Consider the following 20099-nt stretch of genomic DNA (forward strand, 5'->3'; position numbering starts at 1 on the left):
TCTTGGAACACTGGTGTCTTTTAGAATATAGTTTGGGAAATAATGTCCTTAAAACGTATGCTAAGGACTATAACTTTTTTTAAGTATCTGGAAATTTGTTATATGGCTACCTAAATTCTTTTAGCACTGGGTGTGTATAACTCTTAACTTTTATACCTAATATACCCTTGAAATAAGTTTTTCACTTATTTTATTAATACATAATAGCTTTATATTTTTACCTCATTGCTATAGGGTTTTTTTCATACTTTCTTGTTGCCTCTTTGATTTTTATTTGTGAAAACCAGCCTCTCTATGCTGTTCCATTTCCGGTATAGTATATAAAGACAAAAATATTAGAAATGTGCTTTCTGCCGAGGCATATACTGTTTAAATACATAATAGAATTCTAAGGAGTTGAGTATTTCTATTCCCAAGCAACAGTAAATTGGAGAGGAGGTGGCCAGCATGGTGAAATATCTTCTGTTTTTAACTACAAGGCTGTGATAGCAAGGAGGTTCCTTAAAATTAGGACATATAACAGCCATTAGGAACTGAGAAAAACTGTAATGATAACTGCTTAATTTTATTTTTAACTACAGAAGTTAATGCTTTATTTGTATCTCACAGCAAAAGTTCAAACAGACCCTCCCTCAGTTCCAATATGTGACCTGTATCCTAACGGTGTATTTCCCAAAGGACAAGAATGCGAGTACCCACCCACACAAGATGGGTAAGAATTATAAAATAACTTCCAGTTTGACTTTGAAAGTTGTAGCTTAGCAATAAAGATTTGATTTTTCTCAGAACTTTGCTCCACTAACTTAATAAAAGCTTGTGAATTTGTTACAGAAAATACAGTAGAAGCCCTCTTATCCAAAATGATTGGGACCAGTAATAGTTCAGTTAATCAGAAAAGTATGTTAAAGTGGGGATCACAAAACATAAAAATCTTTATTGATAAAAGTTAACTTAAATTTGTTTTTCATCAGTCTCAGTATTTGAACGTAGATTTGTATTGTACTCCACTTTTTTCTTCCCATAATCTATATCCATAACGCATTGTCTATAAATGTAATCCATTTTGAGCTTCCGTGAAGAATAAAAGCTAAGTAATCTGAGGGCTGGTACCTGGATGTTTACATTTTTTTCCTGAAACCATTTGCAGTTCTTATCTACACTTAATTTGACAGAAGTATTTTTTGATGACTTGCCTTTATTGAGACTTTTCTGAGTAGTCAGTTTAGTTTCATTGGAAAATTTTTTTTTATGTACTATATAACTAAATTACGTAATTATACTAACAAGTACAGATGACTTACAGTGGTTTGCAGACAAATCACCTGATTGTTGGAAGACAAATCACCTGATTCAGAAAGGATACATTTTAGCTGGTCAACAGACACTCATAGTGGCATTATGCTGACTGGTTAAGAACATGGAAGCTGGGATTCACTTGAATCCCAGCTCTAACACTTATTAGCTTTGTGACTTGGGCAAGTAATTTATCATGTCTTTGCTTTCATTTCTTCATCTATAAAATGAGCACTTTATAGGGTTGTGAGGAATAATAATACATGTAAAGCACTTAGGAGAGTAACAGACACATAGTAAGCATTAAGTGTTAGCTGCTGCTGTTATTATTATTCAGAACAGGAACCTGTCAGCCTGTCATATTCAGCATACAATGGGCATAGGTTAGTATATTTTACAGAGAGAATCAAGAGCATCATTTAATCCAGTGGTTGCAATAGTTGGTTAAGAAAGCTTCTACTGTAGCCGTGTTTCATTGATCTGTAAAGACATCATTGTTTTTCTTTAAACTTTAGGAAAGAACATGATGTTATATTTTAATCCCCCTCCTTCATTCCCAGTACTTTTAGGGAATAAGTATAAAGTTCTGAAATTGTATGTCATGAACATCTTTTCTTTGAATTTGAATTCATCAGTCACTATCCCTCTCTTAAAGTGTCTATTTTTGAAATGTCACAGACATGTAATTTCACATTAATTAACTTAAAGTTTCATAGTACATATAATCACATTTATTTTTAAATACAATCTTTATTTATTTGTTTTGCTTGTTCCCTCTTCCTTCCCTTCCTTCCAGACCCATGTAACCACCTAGCAGGTAGCCTTCCATATTTTTATACACTCATATATGTGTACATCTATGTCTGTTTATGTGAAGGGACTCTTTTGGTCTTGTTTTCCAAAATGGAATCCTAGGCACACTTTCCTCATCTTTTCTCTTTCAGGACTATCTCTTGGAAGGCCCTCCAAGTCAGTCAGAATAGCAGTTATTCTTTTGAATGGCTTCATAATATTCCATAGTGTGAATATGCCATACTTTATTCCACCATTTTCTAATTGATGAGCCTTCATTTTGTCTGTTTTGTCGTATTACAAACCATTCTGTAATGAACATTTCTAAGAATATACATATACATATACATTATTACATATACACACACACACACACGTGTGTGTATTATCTCTTTATGTTATGGCAGTTTTATTATGGGATAGTTTTCCAGGAGTTGAGTTGCTGAATCAAAGAATATATTAATACTTTAGCTTATGATTCCCAGACTGCTAATGATTTTGAGCACTTTTTGATTGTTGGCTTTATTCTTTTGCTCTTCCAAAAGTTTTAAAATTTTGTATACAGTGCATGTTTATGTTTTATATTTCTGGGTTCCTAGCAGTCTCTTAGATTTTTTTTCAAACTCTTACTCTGTGTTTTATTACATCTTTAGTTAGTCTGGAATTTTTTTTGTGTAGGACTGGGAGTGCTAATTTTATTTTCTTTCAAATGGATAGCCAATTGTGCTAGAATTGTTTATTAAATAATTCGTTCTACTGAATTGAATGACCACGTTTGCCATATACTATATTTTCATATAATGGAACTATATTTTCATAATGAACCAATTCCTATTATTCTACTGATCTATTTGTGTATTCCTATGCTAGTACTATTTGGATCTGATTATCAGCAACTTTATAATATATATTGATAGTTTGATAAGGCAAGTCTTTCTCTGCCACACACACCAAGCACAGTTCTTTTTTATATTTAGCTATTCTCATATAGTCTTAACACATATACCCACAGAAAAATGCTTTCTTTAGAATTCTGATCAGAGTTGCATTTATGTATTTGTTTCAGAAAATTGACAGTTGTGTCACATTGTCTTACCTATTGTCATAGTATGTTTTCCCACTTAATCTGATTTATTTTCAGGTAGATCCTGTTCCTTTTTTGTTAAATTTATTCTAAAGTATTTTATGGTTTTGTTACTGATGTAAACAAGATGTTTTTATACCTGTTTCCATTTCTATATGTTTATTGCTAAAGTGGAAGAAAGGCATTGATTTCCTATACTTATTAAATAGATTGTTAATATTTTTAACCATGTGAATGTGGTGGAACACTTGAAGTAATGTTTAATACAAGAAAAATTGAGATTTTAGAAATGTTAAAGACTACCTTTCCCTCCTTACTGTCATTTTCTATTGCAAATTAAACATTACGGAGGTAGAATAACTTTTGCTTTTGAAACAGTAGAGGAAGATATTAATTATATAATATTTTTGGAGTAATACTTAAATATTGAAAAGCAGTGTTGGGGGCACCTGGGTGGCTCAGTCGTTAAGCGTCTGTCTTCAGCTCAGGTCATGATCATAGGTCCTGGGATTGAGCCCCACATCGAGCTCCCTGCTCCAAGGGAAGCCTGCTTCTCCCTTTCCTACTCCCCCTGCTTGTGTTCCCTCTCTCGCTGTGTGTGTCTCTCTCTGTCAAATAAATAAAATCTTTAAAAAAAAAAGAAAGAAAAGAAAAGCAATGTTGTATGCCATGGAGAGAGAAAAAAAAATTATTGTGATTATGTTTGCTCTTTAGTAAGTTTTGATATTTTTGACATTCATATAATCAGTTTTGATTATTTGCAAATACATCAGAATCAGTATTCTTAATACTTGGTAAAGTGTTAAATATAGTTTTGTATCTGCCTTCATTTTTTTTTTTTGTTTTCATTTAAATTCCAGTTAACATACAGCTTCAGGTGTACAACATAGTGCAAGTGCACTCCTTAATCCCCATCACCTGTTTCACCCATCCCCCACACCTCCTCCCGTCTGGTAACCATCACTTTGTTCTCTATAATTAAGAGTCTGTTTCTTGGTTTGCCTCTCTCTCTCTTTTTCCCCTTCCTTTTTTTTTTTTTTAATAAACTTACTGAAAATTACATGAATTATCACAGCTTGCCTCTGTAACAACCACTCAGGTTGAGTACAATATTTTATTTAACTTTTTATTTTTGAAATAATTCCATATTAAGAGAATAGTACAAAGAGTTCCTACATACCTTTCATTCATGTTCTCTTTAACATTTGCCTCATTTATCGTTCTCTTTCCCAATGGACTATGACAATTATACATATACTGTATAATAGTAAGATTACATTTTCTCCTTGCAAGATAGAAGGTAAATGTGGAAAATAATATATTGGTGAATCTGTATACATACTACTTTTTCTGAATTATTTGAGAGAAGTTTGTATATTTTTTAAAAGATTTTATTTATTTGAGAGAGCGAGCACGAGCAGGGGCAGGGGCAAAGAGAGAGGGAAAGGGAGAAGCAGACTCCCCACTGAGCACAGGGCCAGCCTGCCTAGATCACAACCTGAGCCAAAATCAGAAGCTTTTAACAACTGAGCCACCCAGACACTCCAGTAGTTTGTGTTTTTTGGATGGAATACTAGACAAGTAGATAATTCAAGGTTGTCACATCTGGAGGCACATGATGTCAGATTTTATCACTAAGATAAGTATTATCCAGTTTCTCTAGTTTGTCATTACTGTTTTTCCCTCTTGTAATTAGTAATTTTCCCTTTTAAAAAAATTGACATTCTGTGTGCATTTCCTGTGTCATTAAAAATTTTTTAAACCAATTTTGAATGATTATGCTATTCTGTTTTATACTTGGCATAATTTTATTAGTGATTTCCCTGTTTTTGAATATTTCCCTAGTTTTTTCAGATTTTTACCATTAGAAAAAATTCTGTGATGAACATCTTAGTATTAATCAGGTCTGATTTTTCTCTTATTCTGGATCTCTAGAAGTAGAATGAAGAATTACTTTGAAATTCCTGATACCTATTTCTAAATGTACTAGGCAGTTGTTTGGGACAGTTGTTCTATAAGCAGTACATACCCATTATAGAAGAGGTAGGAAATACAGATAAGCAAAAAGAAAAAAAGAAAAATCTTCTAAATTCTGCCAATGAATTTTAAAACCACTATTGACGTGCTATTTCTTCCTCTGTTGCCTCTGTATACAGATGTGTATTATAAATACCTGGGAATGTTTTTCAAGATAGAACTATACTAAAAACAGCTTTGTAACCCATTTCTAAATTTGTTTTCATGTTAGTAAAGAAATCAACAGTATTTTTATATGTCTCTGTATATGTATGTGTTTTCTTTTTTTTTTTGCTGGACCATTTAAAAATGTCTTTTTTTTTAAGTTAAATCTCCAATCCCCACATGGGGCTTGAACTCATGACCCCAAGATCAAGAGTTGCATGTTCTACCAACAGAGCCACCCAGGTGCCCCAAGTCTCTTTTGAGTCCTCACTTCTAAAAACTTCAAGCATCTGGGTTGCCTGGGTAGCTCAGTTGTTAGGTGTCCGACTCTTGATCTCAGCTCAGGTCTTTTTTTTTTTTTTTTAATTAAGATTTATTTAATTATTTCAGAAGGAAGGGTAGGGACATAGGGAAAGGGAGAAGGAAAGAAGCAGACTCCCCTCTGGGAGCTGAGCCTTTCAAGGATGGATCTCACAACCCTGAGATCATGACCTGAGCCAAAATCAAGAGTTGGAAGCTTAACCGACTGAGTTGCCCACGTGCTCCTCAGCTCAAGTCTTGATCTCAGGGTCGTGAGTTTGAGCCCCAGGTTGGGTTCCATGCTGGGCGTGGAGCCTACTTAAGAAAACAAACTTTAAGCATCTCCCAAGAATTAGATATTCTCCAAATTATCACATTTACATAAATTAACAGTAATTTTCCAGTATCATGTAAATACCTACATATTTAGAATTTTATTGTTTTCCTTGTGGAGTCATTAAACTTTTCTCTATTCCTTTATTTTCTATAAACTGGAATTAGTTGTAAAGGAATACATTAGATTTAGATTAAGCACTTTGGCAGGAACATATAAGTGATACTATGTTCATATTGTGTCATAGTCTGTTGCATCAGATGTAGTGTCAGGTTTTTCTATTACTAGTTTTACTGTATTTGATCACTTGGTTAATGTGGTAACAGCCAACTGTTTCTTTTTTAAAGGTTCTTTTTTCTTTTTTGCAGTTTCCAAGTAATCTGTGGGGGTAGTTTGGTACCACTGGAATATCCTTTTCTTCAACAACTTTTTACTTAATTATTTTAATATCTATCCATGCATTATCAGTTATTTCATTGGGGACTGCAAAATGGTGAATTTCTAATTCTCTTGTTCCTTCTACATTTATTAGCTGACCTATAAGAAGAATTTTCCTTTATCAGCTGGGTATCAATTAACTTTATCAGTTAACTATAGTTTCTTATAGGCAGAGTTAAAACATGCTTTATTTTTCCCTTTTAAGTACCAGTTTTCAGAGGAAGGAATTGGTGTCATGTCTGTGTGCGTTCTTAATTATTTCTGGGTTAAAGACATGCCTTTTTATTTTTTTATTTTTTTAAAGATTTTATTTATTGACAGAGAGAGACAGAGAAAGAACACAAGCAGGGGGAGTGGGAGAGGGAGAAGCAGGCTTCCCGCCAAGCAGAGAGCCCGATGCGGGGCTCAATCCCAGGACCCTGGGATCATGACCTGAGCCAAAGGTAGACGCTTAACGACTGAGCCACCCAGGCGCCCCTAAAGACATGCATTTTTAAATGTTTTTTTTTTATAAATGTGGCATATAGTGCTTTAAAAATATAAATATAACTAGCTTTTAAGTTATCTATGCGATGAGTTCAGAAATGTTTATGACTTTGAAATTAATAATTGGATTCCTTTGTATCTTTTGGTTTTACTTTTATGATTTTAATCTAGTAAAAAAGATGAAAAACTGAAAAGACTCAAATATGAAAGAGGTGTGAATTTACATACTCTGTAAACACTTCTATAAAGATTCTCTTTCAAGCAGTTACTCTGTTTTGTTGCACAGACATAATAAAATTTAAAAGCATTTCTAATCCACCTCTGTCAGTTGGATGAATTAATTGCCCTTTCAGATAATTATTACGAGCTCAGAATGTTTTTTTCATCTTACTAATTTCTCTCTTTTGCTAAACAGACTGAACATCAAAATATTAAATTTAGGAAGGAGGAGAGGCTCCTTCATAATATTTTTTGTAAATAGTACAAGCTTGGAATTATGATTTTAGATGCTTGAATATTACTCTAATGACTTTCAATTTGAACTTAAGACTTAGACAAATAATTTCTTTAATCCATTTTCTGATTGGTAACTCTACCAATAATGAACATTCAAACCTTTCAAAGAATTCACTGCTTCTAAGAGTCAGCTGTGCAGCTTCAGAAGTGTAAGATCATGTGAGGCTTGTTGATTTCAGTATTGGGGATCTTTATTGTACTATATTCTGATTCTAAAATGTAGTCAAATAGCATTTGGAACTTAATTATACTTAACATTTTAACCTATAAGAAGTGGATTTGAAGAATTGAGAAGAAATGGGAATTGATAATGACCAATTTCATTTTCATGGCTGATATCCATCAGTTATAGTCTGTCATCTTACCATTCTAGAGAAAATGTTTGAGGATATTTTTGCTTTTCACGAAAATGTTTGGCTTTTGAGGCAGGGGTATGCGTATAGGTATGGCTGTAGTATGTGTGCCAGAGTTATGGCCCATGTAAGAGATGGAGAATTGTGATATGTTTAAAAATTGATCTGAGACCTTACCCAGTACTCTTATGTCTGAAAATGATTTGTTCTTAGAATATTCGGATTCTTGGTTCCCAGGGAAGATTTTTGGATTCATGGGAGAGAAAGGACTGGGGTTACATCTGGAGGTCAGGAGATTGTGGCTTGTCTGTCCCATCATGGAGTAAGCAACTATAAGTGTATTGCAGCTGAAAACAAGGTTGAGCCACGTGTTGAGAATATACTTTTAAAGGATCTTATCCTGTTACCTTCTAGTCTGAGGATGTTCATTTGAATACTTTTATTAGAAATTGCCTCTTGAGTCTTCACTGTTCTGATAAAAGTAGTTCGTACACATTTAATTGTTTGTGGAGTTTAAAACTGATAACATCAGTATACAGATCCAAAATACATTTCCAAACAAAATAAGTCACAGAAGCCTCTGTGATGCTTAAGTATCCCTAAATTGACATAGGGCAGCCCCTTTGCATCTTTGTAGTGAATTAGAGGTGTTAGTTGTTGGCACACAGGTAACTGCTGCAGTAGGAAGTGATCATAATGAACTTGACAGTGACACAGAAAAACTCACAGCATTTGGGGGCATTAACTTAGGGGCATAGTGTAGAGCAGTTGCATAAACTTTTTCTTTAAAGAGCCATATAGTAAATATCTCAGGCCTTGGGTGTTACTCAGTTCTGCCTTTGTAGCATGCAAGTAGCTATAGACAGTGTGTAAACAAATGGACGTAACTATATTGGGGTAGAATTTTATTTACAAAACAGGTGCTAGGCTGGATTTGCCTTCACTTTGCCTCCCTTTCCTTGAAGCATCACTTTTATAACTGAATATAATTTACATGTCGGTGATCAGAGTTTGTGAGCTATATATTCAATATTGCTTAGTGTGTGAAAGTTCAACAATTTTTTTGAAAGATTTTCATTTGAAAACAGTTATTGCTTTTGAAATACGCTGCTTAAAGGGAGTCAATGGATCTCCTCCTTCCCAGATACTGAATAAAAATGTTTGTTACTCCTGGAAGTTTTAAAATATGAGCCATATTCTTCAAGGAAGATCACTTCATAGATAGATAGATTAGATTAGATATATAGATATATTTACATACACATACATACAGTTAGAAAAATCCTACAAAAACACATTTATGTTTTGAGGGAGGTGTATGTAGATTTCCAGGTCAAGTTTTTGCATTAGTACTTACCCTGTGTATGAAGTTAAATGCTAATTTTTGGTGTGGTCTTTTGAAGTCTCTTAGACTGTAACCTTGAGTGGAAGGATGACTTTTTTCTCCCACTTCTTGGTTTCTAGGACTCTCTTCTGACTTCCTATTTTTTCTTTTTGTGTTTTTTTTTGTGTGTGGCAAGAGTTTTAGTCTCTCTCTGAATAAAATCTCGAGGATTATTTTTTGAGTCTTAAGGTTTAACTTGATTTGGCTTGATTGTGTGACTACTTGTATTTCAGAAACTTTGCTGACATTTAATAAAAGAAATTGAATGTGTAACATTTTTATCTAAAATGTCTTATATTAGTATATTTGTATCTCAGCTTTTATGTTTATCTTCTGTTTCTTAAATGACTAATACTATGCTGTACATACTATAAAGGCGAACAGCTGCTTGGAGAACTACGAGTGAAGAAAAGAAAGCGTTAGATCAAGCTAGTGAAGAGATTTGGAATGATTTTCGAGAAGCTGCGGAAGCACATCGACAAGTTAGAAAATATGTTATGAGCTGGATCAAGCCTGGGATGACAATGATAGAAATCTGGTAAAAGGAATATGTTTTTGTAAGAACATGATAAAATTTTTTTTTAGTGCTGACTCCAGTTGTAATGTTTGTCTTTCATTACTGCTTTGCTAAAACCTGAAGTGAAGCTTCTAGAATTATCTCTGAGTTCTTGTACTGTAGAATGTACTGAGGAAATTGTAAGAGGACATTTGTACCTCAACCACCCTATTTTGTGCTCATGTACACTTATATATGCAAATGGACACATTGCTATGATTCTTACATTCTGTTTGAAAATCTGTTATTTTGCTATCTAACAATTCATATTAAATTAGAATTATTGGTCACGAAACATAGTTACAATGCAGTGAAGAAACCAATAAAAGTAATTTCTCTAGTTTTCCCTTTGAGAAGTAATTAGCTGTAAAAGGCAACAGTTCTCTAATTCAGACAATTTTTAAAATGTGCAACATTGAGCAAATAAAACATAATCAACATTTAAATTGAAGTCAAGAATCTCATTTCCTAGAAAACTAAGTTAAAAGTGGATCATGTGGTTCTGTTTCTTCAGATTTCTAGCAGAATTAAATTCTTTTATCTTTTATAGAGGAGCTACTATTTTCATAGCATCAGAGAACTGTTACTTATTCACATCCAGGAAGTGCTCAGATCACTCCCAGAAAGTAATTTAAGAGTTTTTAGTAAACTCTCTGGACCTGATGACAAGGTATATAATGATAAAAATGTAAAAGTAAACAATTTTTTTTTTTTTTAATAGTGAAAAGTTGGAAGACTGTTCACGAAAGCTAATTAAAGAGAATGGATTAAATGCAGGCCTGGCATTTCCTACCGGATGTTCTCTGAATAACTGTGCTGCCCATTATACTCCAAATGCTGGTGACACAACAGTATTACAGTATGATGACATCTGTAAGATAGACTTTGGAACACATATAAGTGGTGAGTTCTTGGAAATAAGCCTCCTCCCATCCCCACAAAAAAACAGTCTTCTCTCTGTTCGATGGGGCTGCAGGTACTTGAATTCCCCAATTTTCTTCTTTATGCCTCACTTTTCAGTAGAGCTGTGTTGAGGCAGATTTTGAGATTTACTTTTAAGCATCCTGCTAAATGGAGTATAATGCAAACTGTGGTAGTTGAGGTTTATTATTCTTTGTATCAAAGTGTGAAGAATTTAATCATACATTTCTTCATGTTGTTTCAGACATTTATCCGTTTAACAACAACAAACATTTACTTAGATCCTTTAAGTTTATCAACTTTTATATACTTGCTGGCTTTTTTAAATTCTCCCCCAAACCTTCTTAGGTTAGTACCTTTTTTATCTCACTTCAGGTGAGAAAATAAAGCTCAGATTAAGCACTTACCTGAGGTTTTGCTAAATTGGAGAAGCTGGACTGACGATTAGTGTCTGTGGACCTGTACATTTTCTCTGCCCACGTTGTGCTGCTTTAGTCCCCCCGGGGTTTTTCTCTTTGATTTATTTCTGTTTATAATTTTGCTTATCCACGTGAGTTAGTACTGAATTGGTACTGCCTTGAAGTAATATATACTAACACTGGAAATAGTCTTTTTATTCTGAAACCTTTATGTAACATATTTTTTTCCACTTTTGATTGTGAATGCTATCTGGGTACTTGGACTATTGCCTTCATTTGACCCATCATTTTATTTTCCTTTTAACTAGCAAGGTTAATAGAGTAGATGCTGTGAAGTAGACAAATTGACTAGCTGATAAGTCAACTTAAGAATTTTCTCTTTCAGGTAGGATTATTGACTGTGCTTTTACTGTTACTTTTAATCCCAAATATGATACATTATTAAAAGCTGTAAAAGATGCCACTAACACTGGAATAAAGGTATGTGAACGAGAAGCACAATTTCATTCAACATATTTTGAACATTTTATAGCCTGTTTAAGGTCTTTGGATTATGTAAGACCAGTCTTCTGCCCTTAGGGTTTTAAGTGGGTAATTCCAGTACAATGTACCAAAGACTTTTATAGAGGAAGTTATAATGTGCTAAGCAGTTTACTTAATTGTCCTTTATTTTAAAATACTAATAAATTGCTATAAAATTCTGCACTTTGAGTAACAAAGTATACATCATTTTGTTTTTAGTGTGCTGGAATTGATGTCCGTCTGTGTGATGTTGGTGAGGCCATCCAAGAAGTTATGGAATCCTATGAGGTTGAAATAGATGGGAAGACATATCAAGGTATGTTTTTAAAAAAAATGTATCTTATTTTGAAATGCACGTGACCTCTTGCAGAATTAATTTTGCAAAATAGTGTTGAGTGCTTTCTTTGAGTCAGCTGCTTTATCTTTATCTCCTGGGAATATAAAGAGGGAAAAAATATAAAGGGGGGGAGGGGACAATGAATGACCTCCTCGTATTAGGAAAACTGTGGTCACTAGGTGGGAACTATTGCGAAGCTACTGTGGTACCTGATGGGACACCCAGGGATTTATCCCAGATTGACCAAAATGCAGACTTGGTTTTCTGTGACGATTCAGATTGAGGCTCAGAGACAAACCAGAGGCTTTTCATTGATGACCAGCACCCCCCCACACACCCCGCTTTTTTTGAATTGAATTCAGAATTTAGAGTCCAGTTAATTTCTGTGTGTCTTTTCTTTAATCTTTATTTTCTTTGCCTCTTAGTCTTTCCTAGCTACCTCCTTAGGTACATAGTTCCAGAGTCACCTGTGCTTTCTGCTGCTTTCCTATCATTCCAGCCTTTCCCAGCTCTCAGGGTCTGACCACTATCTCCCTTCCTAATCTCACTGTTTTCTGTAACTGCTATTTTAATAACTTTCTCACGGAGTATTTCTTATATTTCCTTTAATCAAATCCTCTCTCTTCTTTATATTCCTCTTTGCAGAGACACTCTTGCTTCCTTGCCCTCAGTAAATTCACATCATTTAGCATTCTTTGCATAACTTGCTGATAGTGATAGAGTATTATGTTTCTACCAACTACAAAAGGGGTTCTTCCTCTGTGACCTGATGGCGGCTGTCCTTGTTGCTCTCTCTCTCCTATGAACACCAGCACAAATCACAATACTCTTAAGGCTGCTCACACTTGGATGGGAGGTATTATGGGATAATGAAGAAAATATACTATAGGGTCAGATGGGTCTATCGATAAACCCTGTAAACAGAACCCAAGTTTCTTTGACTATAGTAGGATTAATGATACCATGGTTTTTTTTGTTTTTTGTTTTTTAAGAAAAGTAAATTTTATGACAATGCCTGGAATTTATTAGTATTCAACAAATTTGTCATTTCCTGCCCCCAGAGTTAGGATTGGTGCCACAACAAACAAAGGTTATTCAAGTCCCTCTCAAATCAGCTTTCCCTCCTATCTTTTCCTAATTCTACAGCTTTGGTTGGCTTCTGCTCTGCCTTTCAAGGTATATTAAGTGACAGTTTGACTTAATGTTTAGTCACCACATAACAAATGCCAACCTGAAATACTGGAATCAGTATCTGCCTTCTTACTCTTTCCATTAAACCAGTGCAACGTTTTAGGTTCTGTTGTTTCAGCACCCCTTTTTTGATACCAGTTATTGTGTTGATCAAGGTTCTTAGTGGAGGGTGGCATAATTAATTAATTTTTACTACTTTGAGCAGAAAGGGTATAGACAAATCATGATGTTGGGAAGATGAAAAAAATGACGAAAAGCTGTACTCCCAGCAGCACTTTACACAATCACGTAACAACTGAGCCATCAAGGGAGTGATTTTATTTACCTTGATCAGGAAGCTGCAGAATGTAAAGTTACCTTTATGGTTATTGGTCCCAGAATTAGCCTGCTGGTGTCACAACCTGTATAATATACAAACAGATACTCCTGTGCCCTGCTTCTTTTATGTAACTTGGTTGTATGTTAGGTTAGTATAGCTAAGCAATCTTTTTATGTAAATGTGTTTTTGATTGGCCTGTGGGGTAAGTTTGCCAGGTCTTGTAGAAATAATGATGCTTGCTGAATTTTAAAGTAAATTTAGCTTATCATTTGTATAAGAAGGAGAATTTTTTTGAAGAGCTAATTGAGAGTTTTATTTTCCTGTGCCACCCCCTAAATATAATTGTCATTGTTTCATTGTTGTAGAGTTGAAAAAAAACCTTGCTGCCTAATTCTGCCCTGAGAGAAAGGTAGCTTGTACTGAGACTTCTAGCACTGTAAAGCTAGATTTTTTTTTTAATCTTTTTTTATTGTGGAATTATGTTGTGTGTGAAGAGACACAACATAAAAATTCAATTAAGTGGAATAGAATATTGCCAGCACTCCAAAAGCCCTTCAGTTCTGTATACCCTTTTGAATTACAGCAGTCTTCCTCTAGCAAACCACTGTTTGGAGTGCTAAAGTATTTTCATTTGCTTTTCTTAATGTCTTTACCACCTAATTATGCATCCCTAAATAATAGTATAATTGTGCTTAATTTTGGTATGTATAATAAAACAATATGTATATAATTGTGCCTTCTTCTGTTCTTTTTTCTTCAGGTTTTATTTCAGTTGTTCACTGTACTCCCAACTTTTTGTTTTTATTGTTGTGTGATGTTCTATTGTGTGAATGTACCACAATTGGTTCTGTCATTGGTCTGAGGACCTTGGAATTGTTTAGATTTTCCTTATTAACACTTGAGCTGTGCTATAATTATAAAATTTAGTTTTATAATCCTGTCATTTGGACACAGAATCCTCATTTTCACATTACTTTTTGGACCATAACTATATTTTTTGTTTGTAACCACAATATACATGGCATTTTATAACTTTTATTAACAATACCTCCTTAGATGCATCCCCATTATATCCTCATAACGTAGTTTGTTCTTTTCCCATTATACCTTCCTCCCTTCTAGTTTTTAATCAGTAACACTGATTTTTCATATTCCACTAGTTTTCCAGTTTGTATGTAACTGTGTCAACATGAGGTTTAGTAGAGCCATGTCTTATTTTTAAGTCAATGTTTGAACTCTGTGCCAGAAAGCTAAGAGATATGTTTGTGCTCCTGAAGACCTTGAATAAACTATCTTTTCCTATTATGCCAGTGAAACCAATCCGTAACCTAAATGGACATTCAATCGGGCCATATAGAATACATGCTGGGAAAACAGTGCCCATTGTGAAAGGAGGAGAGGCAACAAGAATGGAGGTATGTGTGCCATTAACAGTGCTTTTTTATGAAGCATTTTTATTTTTTTTCCAAACTAAAGTTGGTGATAGTTGAGTATGTAGTATGTTGAGCAAAATTAACTTGCCGTCTGTACTCTGATAGGAATTGGTCTGTGTGAATGTGCAGATCATGTCTGGTTAGACCATGGCTCAGTTAGCTGTGGAGGTTGGGTATGCCAAGGGATTGTTTTTTCACCACTTATTAAGCATCTCTTAGGTGCCAGTCTCTTTAGTAGTCCCTGAGGATGCATTAGTGAACAAAATAAAATTCCCTGCCCATGTAAAGGCTACATTTTTTTTTTCTTAAGTAGGCTCCATGCCCAATGTGGAGCCCAACGCGGAGCTTGAACTCAGCAACCCTGAGATCAAGACCTGAGCAGATATCAAGAGTTGGACACTAAACCAACTGAGCCACCTAGGCACCCCATAAAGGCTACATTCTGATAGGACACAGAAAGACCAAAAAGTGCTAAGGAGATAAAGCAGGGAAGGGTGAATAATGACTGCTAGAGGTTATTTCATGTTGTTTCTTACTTGAAGTAAATAATACCTCAGGCTGAAGTTAACAAATGGCAATTTTAATTAGTTCTGGATTTTTCTTCTTTCCCCCTGGCCCTTACATATTCTTTAGGAAGGAGAAGTATATGCCATTGAAACCTTTGGAAGCACAGGAAAAGGCGTTGTTCATGATGATATGGAATGTTCACACTATATGAAAAATTTTGATGTTGGACATGTGCCCATCAGGTGAGAGACCATTGTTTTTATGTTTCTTTTCCCAGTTAGCGTTTTAAAAAAATTTGACAAACATCCACAGGGGTACATTCATAACTGTACAGTTCTATGGCCTACCAGTAAGTTTTGTGGATTTTTATAATACAGCAAAGAAATTGGCCTGTTAAAAATCTTAACTGAGATAAAAATGATATAGGCAAGTATTCTCTTAAGATCCAGTTTCCAGTAATAATTTGAGAGGTGATTATTTTGCTGGCATTTCTAGGTGGTGGTTCTTAATATTTTCCTATTGGTAAACTTCCTATTTTTACCCTTTTTTTCCACCTTAAACTTTTTGGAAAAGATGGTTGAAAGATGGATTTATACCTCCTTTGTGTGCAGGTCTTTCAGCTTGATGCACAAAAAAGGAAAATTCCCACCATAGTACTCTTGATGAGTCTCTACTGGGAATTTAACACACACGTGCATAAACACATAAATATGATAAGATAGCCTTCAGCTGTTCTCCCATTCAGCTGCCATGTATAATTAGGTATGGGCTGTTATACATTCTGACTTTTGAATGTTGAAAGAGGCAACAAAAAGGTTTTTGAATTACTGAGTGAAGCCACGTCTACTGTATAAGTTTTCCTTAACGGGGAAAATGAGTGGGGAACTTTTTAGATACCTGTTAATTTTGGATTTTTTCCTCTTAGGCTTCCAAGAACAAAACACTTGTTGAATGTCATCAATGAAAACTTTGGCACCCTTGCCTTCTGCCGCCGATGGCTGGATCGCTTGGGAGAAAGTAAATACTTGATGGCTTTGAAGAATCTGTGTGACTTGGGCATTGTAGATCCATATCCACCGTTATGTGACATTAAAGGATCATATACAGCGCAGTTTGAACATACCATACTGTTGCGTCCAACGTGTAAAGAAGTTGTCAGCAGAGGAGATGACTATTAAACTTAGTCCAAAGCCGCCTCAACATCTTTTATTTTCTAAGCTTTGTTGGAATACATTATACCAGAAGTAATTTGCAACATGTTGTCTGTTTAACAGTGGACCTATGTAATGCTTTTATCCATGTTTAAAAAGGAAGGAATTTGATCAAAGGCAAACCATCTAATGTAATTAGCCAAGGAAAAAGCTTTCAGGACTTTCGAATGTTAACTGTTTTTCCCATCTAGGAAATGCTATAAAGCTCAAATTAGTTAGGAATGACTTACACATTTTTTGTTTTGAACACCTAAGAAATGCTTTTCAGATATTTATATTGCCATATTCTTAATTGAATGCTTTGAATGACTACATCCAATTCTGCACCTATACCCTCTGGTATTGCTTTTTAACCTTCCTGGAATCCATTTTCTAAAAAATAAAGACATTTTCAGATCTGAGAGCTATATTTCAATGTCTGTGGTTATAATTCTGCACAGGAATTAGCTAAACATAAATAGCTAAACATGTAGGGAAATGTAGAGCCTTTTATCTTGATTGTAGACCTCTACACTGAAACTTTTCTTCTGACATAGTGGCTAAAACAAGATCTATACATGCATTAAGTGGGAGAATCTTCATAAATTAATATAGAGCTTTAGGAATAGTTTGCCTTTATTTTCTTTTTAGAACCGTATTAATCTTTCATTTTTTTCCCCTGACATTAGAAAGATCTATTAATTGAAACATGACCTAGTAGGAATATGTACCAGCTTAAAACCTTGATTTAGTAAAATCTCAACATTTAGATCCTTTGTCCAGTGGTAGCACTTATCAGGAAATGTATTCAGCTTACTCAGTAAACCAAAAGGGCATTTAAAACTACAAATACTACAACAGGGAAACTTCTGTACTTGGACCGTGCTCTAGTTAGAAAAGTTTAATTGACTTACTAGGCTTTTTCATTAGTGAGCCAAATTATTTTAACACCCTGCCCCTTGACTGGCTTGATTTCAAAACTATGGTGACATTTCAGGGAGTGAGGTTACAGTAACGCTCATTATGGCAGCTAAGGGCGTAAGTTAAATGTGAGATGCGGAATACTTGTTTGAACTGAGTCCCACTGACAGATTCTTGAACAGATTGCTTGAATTCTTTGTAACTGATTTGTTGGGAATGTTCCAACATAATTTTAAAATTGTTTATGTACCAAGGTAAAGCCTTAATTTGTATATGCTTTAGCACAATAGGATTCACTGCCTCTGGGATGCTGTTTAGTTTGTATTTTAACATTTTTCTCATAGGAAGAAAAACCGGACTTCTGTACTTAGATCACTTACTATACATTAAAAAGCTGCTCTTTCAGCATTAGAGCTATAAATGAATGTTGTGGGATAAACAATCTAGTTTTTAGCTATGAGCCATGTTTATTATGGTGCTAATGTTCAAGAGCTACTTTTGGATTATTTTCTCCATTTTCTGTGATGTGCTTAGTGGCAGAGCTCACCAGTTCATGCTTGGACATGCTGTAGGTCTTGGGCCCTCCAGCTAGTTCTTTCGGGGTTCTGAGTCCATACCTTTTTGATGTGTTTTGGTGGGAGATAGAAAGTATCTTGATTTCTAAGCTCAAGAGTTCTACAATTAACCTTATGAGTGAAGAATTTTGGACCTTTGTAAGACCGCTTTAGCAGTAGTGATTTCAAACCAGTTATGAGTTCCAAGCTCCCCCGCTCAGATAACTGTTGCGAGCGGTAGCATCACTGCATGCCCCTGGAATAGCTGGAAGGAATATGATCTTGTAAATAGGAAAGCTGTCACTTAAAAAAATTGTATTGTTTACCTACTAGCCATGTATCTCTTGAAATCATTTTGTCATGTTTACAATGATGTACCTTATTGGTAACAAATTATTAGTTTGATGTTTAACAAATAGTGCCTTTAGTAAATTATTTTACAACCAAAACATGTTGTTTTTTGTTAGATCAACTTAGCTGAATATAGACGGCTACACTGAGATATACAATAAGAAATCTAAGTTTCTGTTCATTGACTAGGTTTTAGTTTTGTTGTAAATTTAATAGACTTTAATTTTTTTATATCAGTTTTAGGTTTGCAGCAAAATTGAGCATAAAGTAGAGTTCCCATATACCCCCTTGACCTCATACACACAGCCTTCCCCATACATTTGGTTTTGAGGGATTAAAGTAAAAGGCTAAATCACTTTCTTTCATATATTTTTATATTGAAGTTAAGTACTGAAACAAGCAATTATACCATTACAAACAGCAAAGCTTCCAGAGTGGTTTTTTGTTTTTTTGGGTTTTTTTAGATTTTATTTATTTGATAGATATACAGCGAGAGAGGGAGAAGCAGGCTTCCCGCTGAGCAGGGAGCCTGATGCGGGGCTCAATCCCGGGACCCTGGGATCATGACCTGAACTGAAGGCAGACGCTTAATGACAGCCATCCAGATGCCCCCAGGGTGGTTTTTAAAATATCTCCCTAAAATTAGGTGCAAAAGTGTATAGCAGTTAACCCAAGTATAAAGTAATCCTTGAAATTAAAAGAGGCCAGACTCTAGTATCTTGACCACTTAAATCTTTAATGAGGTATAATTACGTTAACAGTTGAGGTAACAACTTGCATAGGTATTTAAATGAACGATTTTAAACTTTAGCCATTTAATACTCAAGCTGTATTTTTGGCATAAATGATTTGTCTGTTCAGAGAAATTCTCATTGCACTTCCTGATCAGCTGTCCCAGTGACTTGCTCTCTGAAATTGAAGTAAAATTTGCTAATAGGGGTCCTTTTCAAGCTTATACTTAATAGATGACCACTAGCAGAGAACAGCATTCTACAGGATATTATCTTTCATGAAGATTTCAACCTGCAAGAAAACCCACTTAAGGAAAAAATGATCTTCCAGTGGTTAACACTGAGCTAAGATGTTAAACAGCTGATCTATAGAGGTTAGTGAGTAATTAGCAGCAGTAGGATTTTGAAGAGATCTAGTAAGATTATTAAGGAAGAGCAAAGAGTATTTCACACTATATTTTTTAATAAAAGGTAAGTTTAGATAATTTTTAATTAAAAAAATAAGGGCCCAGTGTTTGAATATCTGAGGTTCCTAGTCCTCACGTAACTGGAGCAAAAGTAATCCAACCCTTTAGTTATTTAGAAATAGGAGATGCTGAACATGTTGCCCAGTTGCCAATTTTGAACAATTATCTTCTCTGTCCTATGCAATTTTTTTCTCTTCAAGAAGACATTTTTTTCCTTTAAAAATCTCAAGATACGATATGGTACAAAGCTTTTAAGAGATCTAATGTTAAGCATATAAAATGAACTTATTCAAGTTAAACTGTACTTGTATATCATAATACACTGCTGAATTCAGACTTTTGATAAGACTGCTTACTAGAATCTGGACAAACCTGTTTGCTGCCAAACAAACCATCATAAGTCCCAGCCATCATTGTTTTCATGTCCACAGTACTGAAGTAATTTAAATATACTATTTATAAAGCTGTCATTTTCATTTGTATAAAGTTAGACTATGCCAAATAACAATTATTAAAACT

General features: G+C 34.6%; 1 protein-coding gene across 3 annotated transcripts in view; it reads left to right on the top strand.

Moving 5' to 3' along the window:
• METAP2 (methionyl aminopeptidase 2) overlaps positions 1 to 16978 on the top strand; it is a 29542-nt gene extending 12564 nt beyond the window's left edge. For all 3 annotated transcript variants that reach the window (XM_028105445.2, XM_028105447.2, XM_028105446.2), the window contains 8 exons: positions 610 to 712; positions 9538 to 9699; positions 10439 to 10620; positions 11443 to 11537; positions 11799 to 11895; positions 14738 to 14841; positions 15493 to 15608; positions 16292 to 16978. In XM_028105445.2, the coding sequence (XP_027961246.1) occupies positions 610 to 712; positions 9538 to 9699; positions 10439 to 10620; positions 11443 to 11537; positions 11799 to 11895; positions 14738 to 14841; positions 15493 to 15608; positions 16292 to 16544 (1112 nt within the window). In that variant the 3' untranslated portion in view covers positions 16545 to 16978. The remainder of the gene's footprint in view (positions 1 to 609; positions 713 to 9537; positions 9700 to 10438; positions 10621 to 11442; positions 11538 to 11798; positions 11896 to 14737; positions 14842 to 15492; positions 15609 to 16291) is intronic.
• The last annotated feature ends 3121 nt before the right edge of the window (positions 16979 to 20099 follow it).

Source organism: Eumetopias jubatus, unplaced genomic scaffold (assembly GCF_037043125.1).
Source record: "Eumetopias jubatus isolate StellerSeaLion01/CBP00866 unplaced genomic scaffold, mEumJub1_p1.0 scaffold_8, whole genome shotgun sequence".
Taxonomy (NCBI): Eukaryota; Metazoa; Chordata; class Mammalia; order Carnivora; family Otariidae; genus Eumetopias; species Eumetopias jubatus.